Here is a 17,559-nt window from a genome sequence, read left to right as displayed (position 1 = left end):
CCGGCCTTAAATCTATAGTGTATAGAAAATTTTAAAATGTGGACGTGAAATGATGCTGCATTGCTAATACTGATAGAAATGTATACAGATAAAAGCCTAATTAAAGTGGTTGTAATCCGTCTGGGACCACTTTACCCCACAGGTAAGCCTTAATCTAGGAGCGAGAAATATCTGCTTAACCTACGCGGTGAAGGAAATATTTTACAAAAACACTGATGTCTATGGCGCATGCGTGCCATGCGTTTTATCTTTAAAGAGGAAGTAAACCAAAACAAACAAAAAAAAAATGCACCCTGCAAGGTAAAGGTATAATGAGCTAGTATGCATAGCATACTAGCTCATTATGAATAACTTACCTAAGATGGAAGCTCCCGAAGCAACCCTCGTTCTCCTCCTCCGACACCGCCATCTATAACGGACTGACTTCCGGGTATTGCAGCTCCGGCGCTGTGATTGGCCGGAGCTGCGACTACATCACTCCCACGCATGTGCGCAGTAGCTGCCACTAACGGCATTAGCATGCGCCATAGACAGCGTTGCCTGTCTTTTGCAAATATCTCCTAAACCGTGTAGGTTTAGGAGATATTTCTTGCACCTACAGGTAAGCCTTAATCTAGGCTTCCCTGTAGGTAAAAGTGGTCTGTACCGGTTTACAACCACTTTAAATCCAGTGATAATTTACCAACTCAATATATGTCAATTAAAAGAAACCCAATTCTTTCAGTAAGTGAATATACGTATACATACAATAATACATTAATAATCATGATTCTTCAAAATACAAATAGCCATATAATATCATCAATGTCTCTTGTCTTTACTTTGCCGATCGCCTCCTGTGCTAAAAGAACATCTTCAGTGTGTTATGGTTTCTCTCCACTAGGGGCACTTGACGTGACGTGAGCTCTGCTCGACCCTTGCTCTCCCCCCCTCGAATCTACTCGGCAATTGTGGGGACTAATCCTGCTCCTCCTACTCCCACTCGGCTACTCCTGCTTGCTGCATCACTATTTCATGATTGGTTGGGCCTGAATCGGAGCATGCGCAGAAGACTAACCCCGTCCCTGCCATGGTAACGGATCGCGGAGACTGAGGCTACAGCGGGGACATGCAGCAAGAGAAGGTATAGTATAGTAAGCGCAGTCCGCCCGCTTGTGTATGGATGGGTGTGCTGGGATTTGTAGTTCCATAGCACCCAGTGATGCTTCCTGTTCATTCCTCACCTTGTTTACTGGAAATCTCCCCTCACCCTAAGCTGCACATGCACTCCTTTATTTCCTTCTCTTCTTTCTTCCTCCATAATACTGAGGAGAATATTAGAGAATACGCTGATAAGTCCTGGGCACACAGGGTGCTCCAGGGGCCGTGTCACGTACAACACGCGCGCTCTTCCTCGCGTACAACACGCGCGCTCTTCCTCGCGTACAACACGCGCGCTCTTCCTCGCGTACAACACGCGCGTTCTTCTACACGCGCGCTCTTCCTCACGTACTGCAGAATAGTGCGCTTTTGTCACCGCAAACCACGCTGTATTCGCTCAATGCGTTTGGGGTGTCATTGACTATTACTGGGACTGTTGCGGGAAACTTGCACAAAAGCGTGCCTTGTGTTGTGAATGGGCCCCGGGCAGGGCTGTGTTTACTGCCCCTGGGATGTGCAGGCATTGTGTGCACCCCCCACATCGCCCCCTGGCACAGATGTCATGTTGAGAGCTGTGTCTGTGCACCCCCCACATCGCCCCCTGGTACAGATGTCATGTTGGGAGCTGTGTCCCCCCCACATCGCCCCTTGGTACAGGTGTCATGTCGGGAGCTGTGTCCCCCCCCACATCGCCCCTTGGTACAGGTGTCATGTCGGGAGCTGTGTCCCCCCACATCGCCCCTTGGTACAGGTGTCATGTCGGCAGCTGTGTCCCCCCACATCGCCCCTTGGTACAGGTGTCATGTCGGCAGCTGTGTCCCCCCCACATCGCCCCTTGGTACAGGTGTCATGTCGGCAGCTGTGTCCCCCCCACATCGCCCCTTGGTACAGGTGTCATGTCGGGAGCTGTGTCCCCCCCACATCGCCCCTTGGTACAGGTGTCATGTCGGGAGCTGTGTCCCCCCCACATCGCCCCTTGGTACAGGTGTCATGTCGGGAGCTGTGTCCCCCCCCCACATCGCCCCTTGGTACAGGTGTCATGTCGGGAGCTGTGTCCCCCCCCACATCGCTCCTTGGTACAGGTGTCATGTCGGGAGCTGTGTCCCCCCCCACATCGCCCCTTGGTACAGGTGTCATGTCGGGAGCTGTGTCCCCCCCACATCGCCCCTTGGTACAGGTGTCATGTCGGGAGCTGTGTCCCCCCCACATCGCCCCTTGGTACAGGTGTCATGTCGGGAGCTGTGTCCCCCCCCCACATCGCCCCTTGGTACAGGTGTCATGTCGGGAGCTGTGTCCCCCCCCCACATCGCCCCTTGGTACAGGTGTCATGTCGGGAGCTGTGTCCCCCCCCACATCGCCCCTTGGTACAGGTGTCATGTCGGGAGCTGTGTCCCCCCCCCCCCCCACATCGCCCCTTGGTACAGGTGTCATGTCGGGAGCTGTGTCCCCCCCCACATCGCCCCTTGGTACAGGTGTCATGTCGGGAGCTGTGTCCCCCCCCACATCGCCCCTTGGTACAGGTGTCATGTCGGGAGCTGTGTCCCCCCCCACATCGCCCCTTGGTACAGGTGTCATGTCGGGAGCTGTGTCCCCCCCCACATCGCCCCTTGGTACAGGTGTCATGTCGGGAGCTGTGTCCCCCCCCACATCGCCCCTTGGTACAGGTGTCATGTCGGGAGCTGTGTCCCCCCCCCACATCGCCCCTTGGTACAGGTGTCATGTCGGGAGCTGTGTCTGTGCACCCCCCCACATCGCCCCCTGGTACAGATGTCATATTGGGAGCTGCGGCTGCTTCTGTGCACCTGATGCATCCCAATACAGGGCAAAGGGACTGCCTGCTAAGGATGTGCTGAGGCGTGTTCGCAACTTTGTGTGCCTTCGCCCGCCAGGAAGCTGACACACCGCAGCGCTAATCGCAAGTAGTGAGATATTTCCCGATCTGGCTGCACAGATCGGGAAATATCTCACTGCCTGTGATTAGCACTGCAGAGTGGCAGCTTCCTGGTGGGCACGTGGCGCTGCGAACGCGCCTCAGCACTTCCTTACTACCTGCACAAGGATGGATGCGACACCTGTGCACCCCTGTGCCTGAAAGCGTGGCCCTGCATTTAGAAAAAAGGCTTGTGTTCCCGAGGTCTTGCATGTTACTGAGGGTTGCATCGGTAATATTCGTTTATCGGCAAGTACAAGTACCGATGCTCAAGTACTCCCCAATATTAATGACTGATAGCTTTGCATTGCAATTAGAGATCATCCAAAATGAATGGCCTGCAAAGAAGTGCATGTGATTTGAACAGGAATGTGGTGCGATTCCTGTTCCAATTGTATGTGGCTTCCCGCACCTCTCCTGTGTGAAACCAGGCTGAAGTCACAAGCCTAATTCCCACAGGAGCGGTGGGGGAACTGCTTGTGATTCCGGCAGGAATCACACTTATATTCAAATCGCATGCAATTCTTTGCAGGGTGATTTGTGCCCATTCATTTTGTATGACCTCAAATTGCAGTCCAAAGGTATTGGTTCCAGGTATCGGAGCATTAGTACGAGTACTCATGCAAATACTAAGTATTGGCACAACCTTAATGTCAACTCCGCCCATAATCTAGAAGTTGCCCAGTTTTTAGCCCTACTCTGCACATTTTCTTTTTGGTCCTCCTCTAGAGATGGTCTCAGATGTGATATTATGTGCACAAGACCTGGTTCACACTGAGGCGACAATCGCTCTGATTTTGGAATATTTGTTGCATCAGATGTCAGACCCCATTCTGTGCAATGGAACCGTTCTAATTGGTGCCACTTAAGTTGCACCGACTTAGAAAAAAGGTTCCTGCACTACTTTTGGTCTGACTTGCATTGACTTTTGTTGTAGAAGTCGCATGAAAGTCATGCCAAAGTCACGCAACTTTGAAGTTGGGTGCAGTGTGAACCCGGCCTTAAAAATAAATACAACCAATAATAAATACGTTCATATGTGCAAGCCTAACGTTATATAAGGTGCTAGATCACCATCATAACATTTATAATGTGAAAAAGTCAGTTTAATAAACAAAATGCCCCCCAAAAACGTGTATGAACAGTCCACCACAACCGGCGCATATATCCGTGGTTATTCCAAAGTTAAACGTGATGTTTGAATTTTGGATTATCCACAGATGGATATATGCACCTGTTGCGGTGGACTATTTATACACACTTTTTTGGGAGTATTTCGTTTATTGGATGAAATTTTTTCTCAAAATATTCTATGGTGGTGATTTCATTCGTACCTTTTATAACTTGATGCTTGCACATATGAATGTATTTATTATTTGTTTTTAAGCGCTGCACATAATCATATTATAATCTATAATCTATATTTTGGGTTAGTATCAAGACCTGTGGTGTTAGCTACTATTCTTTTACATATACTTATACCTAAGCGCAGAGTTCTCCTTTTTTATGTATGTTTTTATGGTCTCAGGTGTGTTCACATCCTATTCTGAACCCACCTGAGTGAGCCCGCCAGGAAGCTATCACTGTAATAATTATAAGGCCCCCCTCAGCCACTCTATGGGGAGTGGATTGGCCCAGTACAGTGACAGCTACCTAGATGGCTCACTGGTGGGTTTGGATTAGGATGTGAACACACATGGGCTCATCAATATTCCTCTACTTGGCCACAACCCTGATTTTTCTCTCTTCCCAGCATAGTTGCAGTGGGACCTGTATTTTTTGCAGGTCTTTTCATTCAGTAAGGTAAGAGGCTTGTGCACATTAACCACTTCGTGTCCACGCTATAGCCAAAATATGGCTACAGCGCAGACGCTAACTGCCAGGAGGGCGTCCCTGGACGTCTTCCTGTTTACTTCCCCTCTGCGTGCCGCCACGGGCATGCATCGGGGAAGTTCTGTGTTGGCCGTGTCCCTTGGACACAGCCAATCACAGATCGTGGTAAATGGCCAATGACAGCGGCCATTTAGCACTAGATCGGCGTGTCCAATGAGAGGTGATCTCATATGTAAACATATGAGATCGGCTCTCCCTCCTCACACAGAAACAGCGTGTGAGGAGGTTGAGATGAACGGCTGCAGCGTCACTGAAAAGTAAGTTCTCACATGCCCACCTGTCCCCTGTGCCACCTATCAGTGCCACGTGTCATTGTTCTGGTGCTCCAAGGCCTTCAAAAGTGTAATAGGTAGTCAACAAGTTGGCTGTGTACTTTCTGCTCCTAGAACACGTGACGGCGCTCCCTGCATGTTGGGCCTCTCTAAGTGGCCAGGCTGTTAAAAAGTCCCACACGTGGTATCGTAATACTCAGGAGGAGTAGCAGAATATATTTTGGGGCGTTATTTGTGCTATACATATTTCTTTTGGTGGTATTTGATCACCTCTGCGGTTTTTACTTTGCGCTATAACAAAAGAGTGAAGATTTTGAGAACATTTTTTACTTTTTGCTATAATAAATATCCAAATTTTTTTTCTTCTTTTAAATAAATTTTTTCCTCAGTTTAGGCTGATATGTATTAGTTTTTTGGTAAAAAAAAAAAAAAATCACAGTAAGGCCGCGTACACACGCGCGGACTGTTTGCCCAACCTTGTTCGTCAAACAGTTTCGGCAAACAGTCCGCTCAAAATTTGCATGAGCGGACTTGCCCACACACGAGCGGACTGTTTCAGCGAACTGTTTGCCAAACAGTTCGCTCAACTTTTGAAATGAACGGACTCGCCCACGTAAGGAGGAGGCAAATCCGCCCATTTCGAGCGCGTGCACAGGTAGGCGGGGCCCGCGAAGGAGACGTCGCGGGCTCCGCCGCCTGGAATGGGCTTAAAGGGGAACCCCAACGCCGAAAAAAATCGGCGTGGGGGTTCCCCCAAAGTCCACACCAGACCCTTGTCCGAGCACGCTACCCGGCCGGCCAGGAAAGGGGGGCGAGCGCGCCCCCCCTCCTGAGCCGTACCAGGCCGCGTGCCCTCAACATGGGGGGGTGCCTTGGGGAAGGGGGGGCCGCGCGGCCCCCCCACCCCAAAGCACCTTGTCCCCATGTTGATGAGGACAAGGGCCTCTTCCCGACAACCCTGGCCGTTGGTTGTCGGGGTCTGCGGGCGGGGGGCTTATCGGAATCCGGGAGCCCCCTTTAAGAAGGGGGCCCCCGGATACCGGCCCCCCACCCTATGTGAATGAGTATGGGGTACAATGTACCCCTACCCATTCACCTGTGAAATAAAGTACAAAAAAAAACACAACACAGGGAAAAAATATTTTATTGCACAGCTCCGGGGATCTTCCGTCTTCGGGGGTCTTCTCGCCGGACTCCTCCGCTATCTGTGTGTAGCTCTTTTACTAGCGGAGGAGTCCGGCTTTCTTCCTCCCCGCCGCCGGCCTCTTCTCCCGACTTCGGGGGTCTTGTCCCCCTCTTCGGTTCTTCTGCCGGGCCACCGCGCCTTCTTGTAGCTCTTTTGCAGGCGGTGGCCCGTCTTCTGTCGCCGCTGCCTTCCGTTCTTCTGTCGCCGCCTTCGGTTCTTCTGCCGGGCCACCGCGCCTTCTTGTAGCTCTTTTACAGGCGGTGGCCCGGTCTTCTGTCGCCGCTGTCGTCGCCGCCGCCGCCGCCGCCTTCCGTTCTTGTTCTTGTTCTTCTTCTTGTTCTTCTTCTTCTCCTGGAGATGTTGACTCGACGAGCTCTCCGGCCGGAATGCCAGAGCCGCGCTGTGCGGTCACTTATATAGTGACAATGGGGCGGTGTCACATGGTATATGTCACATGGGTTGGTCACATGGTGACCCCGCCCCCTTACGATGTCATAGTCCCCATGTGACATCAACCCATGTGACCAACCCATGTGACATATACCATGTGACACCGCCCCATTGTCACTATATAAGTGACCGCACAGCGCGGCTCTGGCATTCCGGCGGAGAGCTCGTCGAGTCAACATCTCCAGGAGAAGAAGAAGAACAAGAAGAAGAACAAGAACAAGAACGGAAGGCGGCGGCGGCGGCGACGACAGCGGCGACAGAAGACCGGGCCACCGCCTGTAAAAGAGCTACAAGAAGGCGCGGTGGCCCGGCAGAAGAACCGAAGGCGGCGACAGAAGAACGGAAGGCAGCGGCGACAGAAGACCGGGCCACCGCCTGCAAAAGAGCTACAAGAAGGCGCGGTGGCCCAGCAGAAGAACCGAAGAGGGGGACAAGACCCCCGAAGTCGGGAGAAGAGGCCGGCGGCGGGGAGGAAGAAAGCCGGACTCCTCCGCTAGTAAAAGAGCTACACACAGATAGCGGAGGAGTCCGGCGAGAAGACCCCCGAAGACGGAAGACCCCCGGAGCTGTGCAATAAAATATTTTTTCCCTGTGTTGTGTTTTTTTTGTACTTTATTTCACAGGTGAATGGGTAGGGGTACATTGTACCCCATACTCATTCACATAGGGTGGGGGGCCGGTATCCGGGGGCCCCCTTCTTAAAGGGGGCTCCCGGATTCCGATAAGCCCCCCGCCCGCAGACCCCGACAACCAACGGCCAGGGTTGTCGGGAAGAGGCCCTTGTCCTCATCAACATGGGGACAAGGTGCTTTGGGGTGGGGGGGCCGCGCGGCCCCCCCTTCCCCAAGGCACCCCCCCATGTTGAGGGCACGCGGCCTGGTACGGCTCAGGAGGGGGGGCGCGCTCGCTCGCCCCCCTTTCCTGGCCGGCCGGGTAGCGTGCTCGGACAAGGGTCTGGTGTGGACTTTGGGGGAACCCCCACGCCGATTTTTTTCGGCGTTGGGGTTCCCCTTTAAGCCCATTCCAGGCGGCGGAGCCCGCGACGTCTCCTTCGCGGGCCCCGCCTACCTGTATACGCGCTCGAAATGGGCGGACTTTCCGAGCGGGAACAGTTTGCTCATTTCGAAAGTAGCCTACACACGGGCGGACTGTTCGCTCAAACACAGTTTCAGCGGACAGTTTTTCGGAATTTCCGAAAGACTTTGTCCGTCCAACTGTCCGCTGAAACTGTCCGCTGAAAGCCCACACACGAGCGGACTGTCCGCCCAAACACTGTTCAGCGGACAAGGTTGGGCGAACAGTCCGCCCGTGTGTACGCGGCCTAAGGGTATATTGATTGGTTTGTGCAAAAGCTATTGCGCCTACAAAATGGGGTATAGATTTATGGCATTTTTATTATCTTTATTTTTTTACTAGTAATGGCGGCGGTGATCAGCACTTTTTATCGTGACTGTGACATTACGGCAGACAGATCGGACATTTTTGACCTTTTTTTTTTTTTTTTTTGGGACCAGTGACACTTATACAGCGATCAGTGCTATAAATATGCACTGATTACTGTTTAAATGTCACTGGCGGGGAAGGAGTTAATACTAAGGGCAATCAAGGGGTTAAATGTGTTACCTAGGGAATGATTCTATCTGTAGGGAAATGGTTGAAATCATTGCTCCTTTAAAAACTTTTTTTTTTTTTTTTCTTTAAATGTCTTTTGCATTGGTACATGTCCCCTAGGGCAGTACCCGGGACCCTTTTTGTGGCAAATAACTTGCATATACGCCTTCAAAATGGGGACTTTTTGAAGCAAGGAACATATGGAAGGGTGGCACATGCCAAAGAAATTCCAAAGTCAACTTGCCATCCAGCCTACAACCAACTAAATTATCCTGTCTAACAGTATGCGTTAAAAACCGGGGTTTAGTTTGCACACATTTGCAAATATATGTGTAAGTTACAGTTCTGTCATGGTGGGTGTCGCTGGGAAGGGCAGCGGGAGCTCAACAGACCTCCGGCTGCTCAACCTCACTTGTGTACACAGGCTGTTAAGTGACATGTAAGATGCCACTTCCTGGACCTTGGCTGTCATTCTCCGGGAACAGTTTTGGGGGAAGCAGCAGATGGAACAAGGTCGGTTTTCCATCAGCTGCAGTGGATTAGAGAGGAGCTATCCAGGGTCTAATAGACCCCGGTGTCTCCATAAAGAGAACCTACTACCTATGTGCATAGGGGCTATTGATCCCCCTATGTGATAGGAATAAAAGTTATGTAAAAAAACAAAAACCTAATTTTTCCAGAAGCAAAAAAATTGGTTTCAAACGCGAAAGTTTTTCACGTTTCAGACGCAAAAGCGTTTTGCCACGTTTTCGTTTATAAGCGTTTTTTTTTACATTAAAAATCTCAAAAATGATGGCAAATGATGAAAAACCATAAAAAAAATATTTTAAACAATTGCAAGTGGACAATCCACAAAATGTGGCAATTGACGTGACAAGTGGACAATCCACAACTTGTGACGTGGCAAGCGGACAATCCACAGCTCGTGGCAGGTGATGTGGCAAGTGACACGCTAAATACAATTACACTGCTGCTCTCATAGCTGCTGCTACTCACTCTGGTCTCACAAAATGGCTGAAATAGTTAATAATACTGTTTTTGTGAGCTTGGGGAGGGTCTATGATGTTATCTTAACTAAACACTTCTAGAGACAAACGCTAAATCGCGAAATGGGCGTTTCTAAATGGCGGATTCAGCTTTTAAAAACATGTGTTCAGCAGAGTTTGCACTGGCGTCTCGTGTGCATGGGGCCTAAACACGAGTTACCATGTTTAGAAGCTGTTACAGGCATTTCAAATGCCTCTGAACATCCGTCTGAACCCATTATTATTATTATTATTATTATTATTATTATTATTTATTTTTTTTTGCGTTCCAAAAAAAGGCTTCTAAGCTCAACTGCCTATAAGCGACCCTGTGTACATGTACTGATAAGATAACATGGAGGAGAGTTCAGGGACAGCTGAAAAAAAAACGCCCAACTGCTCTTAAACATCCCTTTACCAGCAGCAGTGTACAGGAGGCCTAAGGAGACATATACTATATCAAGCACCTAGGCATGCAGACTGCTTTTACAAACCGGTGAAAGAATGGGTTGCTCTCAGGAGCTCAGTGAATTCAAACGTGGCACCGTGATAGGTTGCCGCCTGTGCAATAAGTCCACCCATGAAATTTCCTGCTACTAAATATTCCACGGCCAACTGTTGGTGGTATTATAACAAAGCGGAAGCAACTGGGAACAGCAGAAGTGTGTAGAAGTCGCCAGCTCTCTGCAGAGTCAAAAGCTTCAGAACTCCAAACTTCGTGTGACCTTCAGATTAGCACAACAGTGTGTAGAGAGCTTCATGGAATAGGTTTCCATGGCTGAGCAGATGCATCCAAGCCTTACATCACCAAGTGCAATGCAAAGTGTAGGGTGCAGTGGTGTAAAGCATGTCATAACTGAATTCTAGAGCAGTGGAGACACGTACTCTGGAATGACGAATTGCGCTTCTCTGTCTTGCAATTTGATGGGAGTGTCTGGGTTTGACGGTTGCCAGTAAAATGGTACTTGCCCGACTGCATTGTGCTAAGTGTAAAGTTTTTGGTGGAGGTCGAATTATAGTGTGGGGTTGTTTTTCAGGGCTTGGGCTTGGTCCCTTCGTTCCAGTGAAGGGAACTCTTAATGCGTCAGTATACAAAAACAATTTCGAGCTCCCAACTTTGTGGGAATAGTGGCCTGCGTACCAGTCGGGACCCCCGTGTGTCCGGTCCCGGGTCCCGCGGACTCGATCGCCACGGGAATACCCACGATCGTCTCACGGGTAGGCAGAACGGGGAGATGCCGATGTAAACAGCATCTCCTCGTTCTGCCTAGCAACAAGTGACACTGATCTCTGCTTTCTGTGATTGGAACAGAGATCAGTGTTCACTAACACACAGCCCAGCCCCCCCAGAGTTAGTAACGCCCCTAGGACACACTTAACCCCTACACTGCCACCTCCTGGTTAACCCTTTCACTGCCAGTGTCATTTACACAGGATTCTGTGCATTTGTATAGCACTGATTGCTGTATAAATGACAATGGTCCCAAAAATGTGTCAAAAATGTCCGATGTGTCCGCCATAATGTCGCAGTCACAATAAAAATCGCTGATCGCCGCCATTACTAGTGTAAAAAAAAAAAAATATTATTATAAAAATGCCATAAAACTATCCCCTATTTTGTAAACACTATAAATTTTGCGCAAACCAATCAATAATCACTTATTGCGAATTTTTGGTTTAAAAAAAAATAGAGTAGAATACCTATTGGCCTAAACTGAGGAAAAAAAATGTTTTTTTATATATATTTTTGGGGGATATTTATTATAGCAAAAAGTAAAAAATATGCATTTTTTTTTTCCAGAATTGTCGTTTTTTTTTTTTAATAGCGCAAAAAATAAAAACCGCAGGAGTGATCAAATAACACCAAAAGAAAGCTCTATTTTGGGGAAAAAAAGGACGCCAATTTTGTTTGGGAGCCACGTCGCACGACCGCGCAATTGTCAGTTAAAGCGACACAGTGCGGAATGGCAAAAAGTGGTCTGGTCTTAAGCCAGCAAAATGGTCCGGTCTGAAAGTGGTTAATCAGCTATTTTTTACCTTTTGTTTGGATGGAATGGATTCTTGCTTTTTTTTTTTTTTTTTTTTTTTTTTTTTTTTTTTCTGAAGACGCTAGTCATTATGAAATAGTAAAACAAGAAAAATATATTTGTGTATGGATGTAGATACTGCAGATGGGCAATGGCTTCAATGGGTTTCCATCTGCCAGTGCCAGGAGGCTAAGCTGCTCATGTCTCTTCATTCCCTAAAGCTGAGAATCGCTTACTGTAAGCATAATCTCCCTAGATGGCAGACTGCTGTGTGTCCTGTTCATGGAACTGCGTCACTGTTTTCAGAGCAGCTGCTTTCAATAAATGAAACCGTTTGCTGAGTAATATACAAAAATCGACAAGTGTTCTTCAACAGATGCTCTGTAGGATGTGTAGTGCTGGAATATTTACAACACTTCAGGCTCAGTTCATAAAGTTTTAAAGTGATTGTAAACGATCACCTTGTAAAACAACCCATTCCCTTTGTTGTCAGCTGCATAAGAGCTGGGGAGGAGGAGAAGCAACAGTACACTGAGTCAGGACAGATCTGTTCATTGGAGGAGAGCAGGCTGAGTTCCCAGCATAGTTAAAGAACTGACTACGGTGTGTTCTCCTGCTTAGCGTGGTCAGTTTTTAATAGTAAAGCAGAGGGGCTGGTAGGAACCCCAGGGATTTCACACCAAGGAAACAATACAAAGGGAACAGGATACTTTTCCATACAAGTACATGGCACATATTGGGAATATCAAGTGTTGGGGGTAACAAACACTGTAACACAAGAAGGAAATGCATAGCATTTTGTACCCATTTTCTTTATTGTATTCAGGAAAAAAGAATAAAAATTCCCAGGGGTGAGACAGACCATCGTTAGACAGACCCCCTCACACTTGTGGCTCTGTAAGGACACTCAAGGACTTGCCTTGTCTTCCTGCCTAGCCAGGCAGATCTTTGACCAACCAGGTCACTAGCAACACACATGAGAGGTATTTGGCAAGATGGCAGGTAGAAAGCAGAGATGATATGCAGGATGCATCATTTCAGTTTATGCTCACATACTACATGTTTTGTTTCAACATCTTTTATTGACAGCTGTGAGCCGACACAGAGCTGCAGTTCGTCTCTTTCTCTTTCTTTCTCTCTCTCTCTCTCTCTTTTCTCTCTTTTCTCTCTTTTCTCTCTCTTTTCTCTCTTTTCTCTCTCTCTCTCTCTCTTTTCTCTCTCTCTCTTTTCTCTCTCTCTCTTTTCTCTCTCTCTCTCTCTCTCTCTCTTTTCTCTCTCTCTTTTCTCTCTCTCTCTTTTCTCTCTCTCTCTTTTCTCTCTCTCTCTCTCTCTCTCTCTCTTTTCTCTCTCTCTCTCTCTCTCTTTTCTCTCTCTCTCTCTCTCTCTCTCTCTCTCTTTCTTTTCTTTCTCTCTCTCTTTTCTTTCTCTCTTTTCATTGACAGCAGTGGGAGCCAATGCCGTGTATCAGTCAGTTGGGAGGGAGAGTCCCGGACTGCCAAGGGACTTGTAGACATCGCTTGATAGAGAGGGAGCTCAGGTAAGTATTGAGGGGGGCTGCTGCACACAGAAGGCTTTTTATCTTAATGCATTAACATAAACAACCTTCTGCCTTTTACAACCACTATAAGAGTCACCAGCATTTCTGTGCTTGATCAAATACAGGAAGCTCAATGGCTTGGTGAGACAGCTTCCAGAGCAGACAGTTCTCCCTCAACGGGTTCAAGAAAAAGTCTCAATTTATAAATGTACACCCAACAATAGGGTTACCAAGTCCAACAAGAGGTTAATAGTTGTTGTTATAAAAATGTGTATATAGTACCAATGGTTTGTGCAGCACTTTAAAATGTTATGGGTGACAGTGTGGTTACAGTACAAATCAATACATGAGGGGTCAGAAGGCCTTCTTGTGAGACCTTCCAATCTAAAGGGAGGAGAGAGTGATGCAAAAGATATTGATTGTGGGTGAAGTAAAATTATAACCTGGCATGGGAAATTCCAGAGGAAGGGTGAAGCTCTGGAGAAGACCATGGAAAGAGCGGTATAGGGGGCAAGAGAGCGGGTCTTGAGAGGAGCAAAGAGGACAATTTGGGTGATATTTTAAGATTATGCTGGTGATGTAGCTTGGAGCAGAGCTGTAAATGACTTTGTATGTTGTGGTCAGCATTTTGAGATTTATGTGTTGGGCGAGCCAACACAACATAAAAGGCAGCCAACGCATTTCAGACATCAGAGCTTAGAATAAAGGCATTAAACCATCTGACTATCAGTCACAGCTCTCTGCTCTGCCCCCTCCTCGCTCACTGAAGCGCTGGGCTGTGGAGAGGGTGGAGCACCTGGCTCAGGCTCTCAGTGGCTTGCTGTGAGGCTGAGCCGGGTGTTAGTTCAGGCACCTGGCAGATCCAGATTTTGTTGTCGTGATGACACAGTGTGTGGACTGACATCGGTGACATCAGCAGAGAGTGGACTTCAGCCCGCTCTATGCTGAAAACGGGTCACAGGAGCGCTGAAGAAACTATACTCCTGTGATCCATAGAAACCAAGTCAAACAAGCATTGGCTATACTTCTCCTTTTAAGACCAGAGAGATCTTTTTAGGAAAATATATTCGCTCTGATGATCCTTTTTTGAGCTCTGGACATACACACAAGTGACTTACTGCTGCTCATCAGGGTATGTCAGGAGTTCAGTTTTGAGTACTTTCAAGTCTTCATTCTGTTAACCCCTTCTTCACCAAGGCTTGGCATATCTTTTATGTGGTCAAATTGGGAATGATTAAAACCTCACTAGACTCTTTTGTGTTATGGTTTGGTGCCCATTAATGTATGTTCATATTTTGAATCTTCCCAAAGGGTTCAAAAGCAGAAATGCTAAATTAAAAACAATATATTAAAAAATATAAACTATGAGCTTCTTATTTGTATTCCTTACTTCCTCTTTTCTTAATTTTTCTTTTCTTTAGCATAAATCAAAGGAGGACACCTGGACAACCGAGGAGCTGAAGAGGCAATTAAAGGTTATGTAGACGTGTCTTCTCCATGCTGTATTAGATTTGTTTTATCATAGCTCTGCTCTTCAGCCATTGATTTGGATTTACTCCTCACTGTTCTGGAATTTTGCTATGTACAGTACGAAAACAAATGGCCATCGATGAGGCATGACATTCTCACCAGAGCCTGTCTTTGTTGAAAGCTGTAATCTAGGAGACAGCAAAGGACCAAACATTACTTTTAAAAATGTATTAATTCTGTGACATTGCAGTGATTTCATGCCTGAAATCGGTAGACTTTCATTTTTATTGTTATCTGTCAGCTTGTAGCTCTAAGACAAGTCCAAATCAGACAGCTACTTGATCTGTGACTTCTTGTGTTCTAAATCATATGATCTGAAAGATGCTTTTTTATAATAATGAAAACAGTGGGAGGATATTCAGTTGTCCAATAATGTAAAGTGTAACTTTAACCAAAAAAAAGAAAACTGAATAGCCAAGATTTTAATGCAGAAGAGACATGCTTTATCTTTTCTGCATTAAAGTTGCTTACCTGCCTTTCCGCACTGTACACTGAGCTGCACATACGCAGCACAATGTAAAATTATGGCATTGCAGAGATTATTGAACTTTCCTGCATGTGCAGGAGTGACGCCATCTCAGCCCAGCCAATAGAAATGGCCTGGCATTGAATACCTGGAAGCTGTCAGTGGCAAGTAGGGGCGTGGCCAGGACTGGCATGTAAGCAGCTGCATCTCACAGAGCTCCCGCAGGTTACCCTGATTTGATCCTGTTCCCGGCTCAGATACAGACAGCAGGCAGCTCCAGAACCTCTTGTGACCCTACGGTACCCCACGGTATGCTTAGATCCATGATGGCTACCCGGGGGAAATGGAAAAGAGGACATCCAGCGTCCGGAGATCCAAAATGGCACTGCCGCGGGCCTCCAGCAGTATGGACTGTGTGGTACAGAGAAGCCTAAGTAAACCTCCAAAAACCCCTAAACGCTGGCTAGGATCCCCCTAAGGACATGCGGTACTATGCACAGAAGCTGGCAGGCACACTGGTGCTCACAGATCCGGCTGCCACCCAGCCCACTAGTTTCAATGACAACCAGAAGCTCTTATTTACCTACAGGTTTAGCTCGATATCCTGTTTAGGGAGGGCCATTTCTCATAATCCCCCAAAAGAGGGCTACACAGGTGTAACACCCTCCCAGTTACAGTATAGGCTGTTAGGTACATATAGTTTGACTCATCTGTAGTCAGTGAAGCAACTGTTGATTGCTTTTTAGCCTGCTGAGTGTTTCACAGGCTGCTGGTCTGATTATTTCCCCTGTATTCTAGAGGTTTATAAAAGGTGTTTAAAAAAAAAAAAAGCTTAATTAGTTTTTTGTTTTGGGCATATCTTGTATACTGTACATATATACTCTGTAACAATAATATTATGTTTTGAATTATTACTTTATAGCTTATTATATTCCTAGAATTGTCTATACCTATTCTTTTCCCTGAAGAAGGAAAGCATTTCCATAACATGTTGGGATCTACTTTAAGATTCAACCCAAAGCTACATGTCTTCTGGCATTCCTTGGGTGTATATCATGTATGTGGATGATGGCACTGTCATTTATTTTAATTTAAAAAAAAAAAAAAACTGTCACATGACCCAGATCTTTCCCAGCCTGTCAGCAGGAAAACATGGGTAGTAGGAGCTTCTAGTCCTCTGCTGCTGGTCACGTGTTCAAAATTAAAAAAAAAACAGCCTTTGTAATACAGAGTAAAAATAAATAACTAATATCAACAAAGTGTTTTAAATTGTCATATATAAATATATATTTGAAATCAAATCTTTATTATTTTTTTTGGCACTAACATCCTGTCAGTGGATTTCTGCCAGTCACAGGCTGTGTCACACGCCTCCAGCCTGTGTCTTAGAATAAGAGAGAGGTAAAGCCTCCATTAATTTACATGTAATATCTTTTATAGTTGTTTAGTAGACGGAGGAGGGAGGGAGTGGGATTTCATTTTACCACAGTGTATACGTTCACATATGATTTCATAGTCACATGGGCTGCTCAGATGTGATAGGGAGGAAATGCTAAGCATAGAAACTCACTGAAAACTGAGCACGTGCAGAGTTGCCACCACAGCTGCAAAATCTCTAGCTGAATTGAGAGAAGGTGGCGTTAGAGAGCAGCAGGATCAACCAGGTTTTTTGAAGAATATAGAAAACTAATCTCATAGGGACTGAGTGAATATGACCAGCACATAATACACCATTTATTGATAGTTTTTATGATGTGGGTTAAAATAGTTGTAAACCCGCATGGCATCCTGCAAAGGCTCCATAGTAATATGCCCACATGTACAAATGTCATGTATGTGTCTTTACCTTCTGAAATTTTAGCACAGCTCATACAGGCAAAGGGAAAATGATTCTGATCAGTGGGCGGGTCTCATTGCCGGAGCTCAGGAGGCGGAGTGGTGACATCCCAGAACTCCCCGCCCATCTCTACACTCTCCCCTGCCAGGCAGAGTCGTGCGGCATAATCTCGCACCTGAACATAGAAAAGTGCACACACGTCACACACACAGGGCTCTTTACCTCTATTTTCACCTGATGATATGGCCAGTAACACACCTCCTGTATTAGTGAGACATGACTGTGTAGGAATGAGCACAGGAGACACAGTAGATGGCAGCATTGTCAGTTTGGAGGGGAGGGGTAGTGTTAAATGTATAAGTAGATTTAGATACACTAACAAATTGTAGCCAAACTCCAGCTCACAATTTATAAGCAGTTACAGCAAACCATTTTTTTTTTTCCTTTTTGGGTAAAGGTTTTGCAATTAATACATAAAAGCTGGCTATTTTAATCACCCTGCCAGTATTAATTGTTTTATCTCATGCATGTAACTGATGCATTCTGCTGGAGAGTTTGTGCTTAATTGCTGGCTGGATTACCAGATGGAAGTAGAAGAAAGCCTAAAATTTAGGAAACAATACAACCATCACATCTAAGAATTGGTAAGCTGCAA

At 46.8% G+C, this 17,559-nt stretch overlaps 1 protein-coding gene across 3 annotated transcripts in view; it reads left to right on the top strand.

Annotated features, from left to right (window-relative positions):
* The first annotated feature begins 1,016 nt into the window (after nucleotides 1-1,016).
* DYNC2I1 (dynein 2 intermediate chain 1) overlaps nucleotides 1,017-17,559 on the top strand; it is a 117,306-nt gene continuing 100,763 nt past the window's right edge. For all 3 annotated transcript variants that reach the window (XM_077491136.1, XM_077491135.1, XM_077491137.1), the window contains exons 1-2: nucleotides 1,017-1,123; nucleotides 14,493-14,546. In XM_077491136.1, the coding sequence (XP_077347262.1) occupies nucleotides 1,109-1,123; nucleotides 14,493-14,546 (69 nt within the window). In that variant the 5' untranslated portion in view covers nucleotides 1,017-1,108. The remainder of the gene's footprint in view (nucleotides 1,124-14,492; nucleotides 14,547-17,559) is intronic.

The sequence above is a fragment of the Lithobates pipiens genome, unplaced genomic scaffold, assembly GCF_037356315.1.
Source record: "Lithobates pipiens isolate NorthernLeopardFrog02 unplaced genomic scaffold, aLitPip1_a1.2 Scaffold_19, whole genome shotgun sequence".
NCBI classification, from domain to species: domain Eukaryota; kingdom Metazoa; phylum Chordata; class Amphibia; order Anura; family Ranidae; genus Lithobates; species Lithobates pipiens.
Note: the sequence above shows the minus strand (reverse complement) of the source record. Positions and strands in the feature narration are given on the sequence as shown.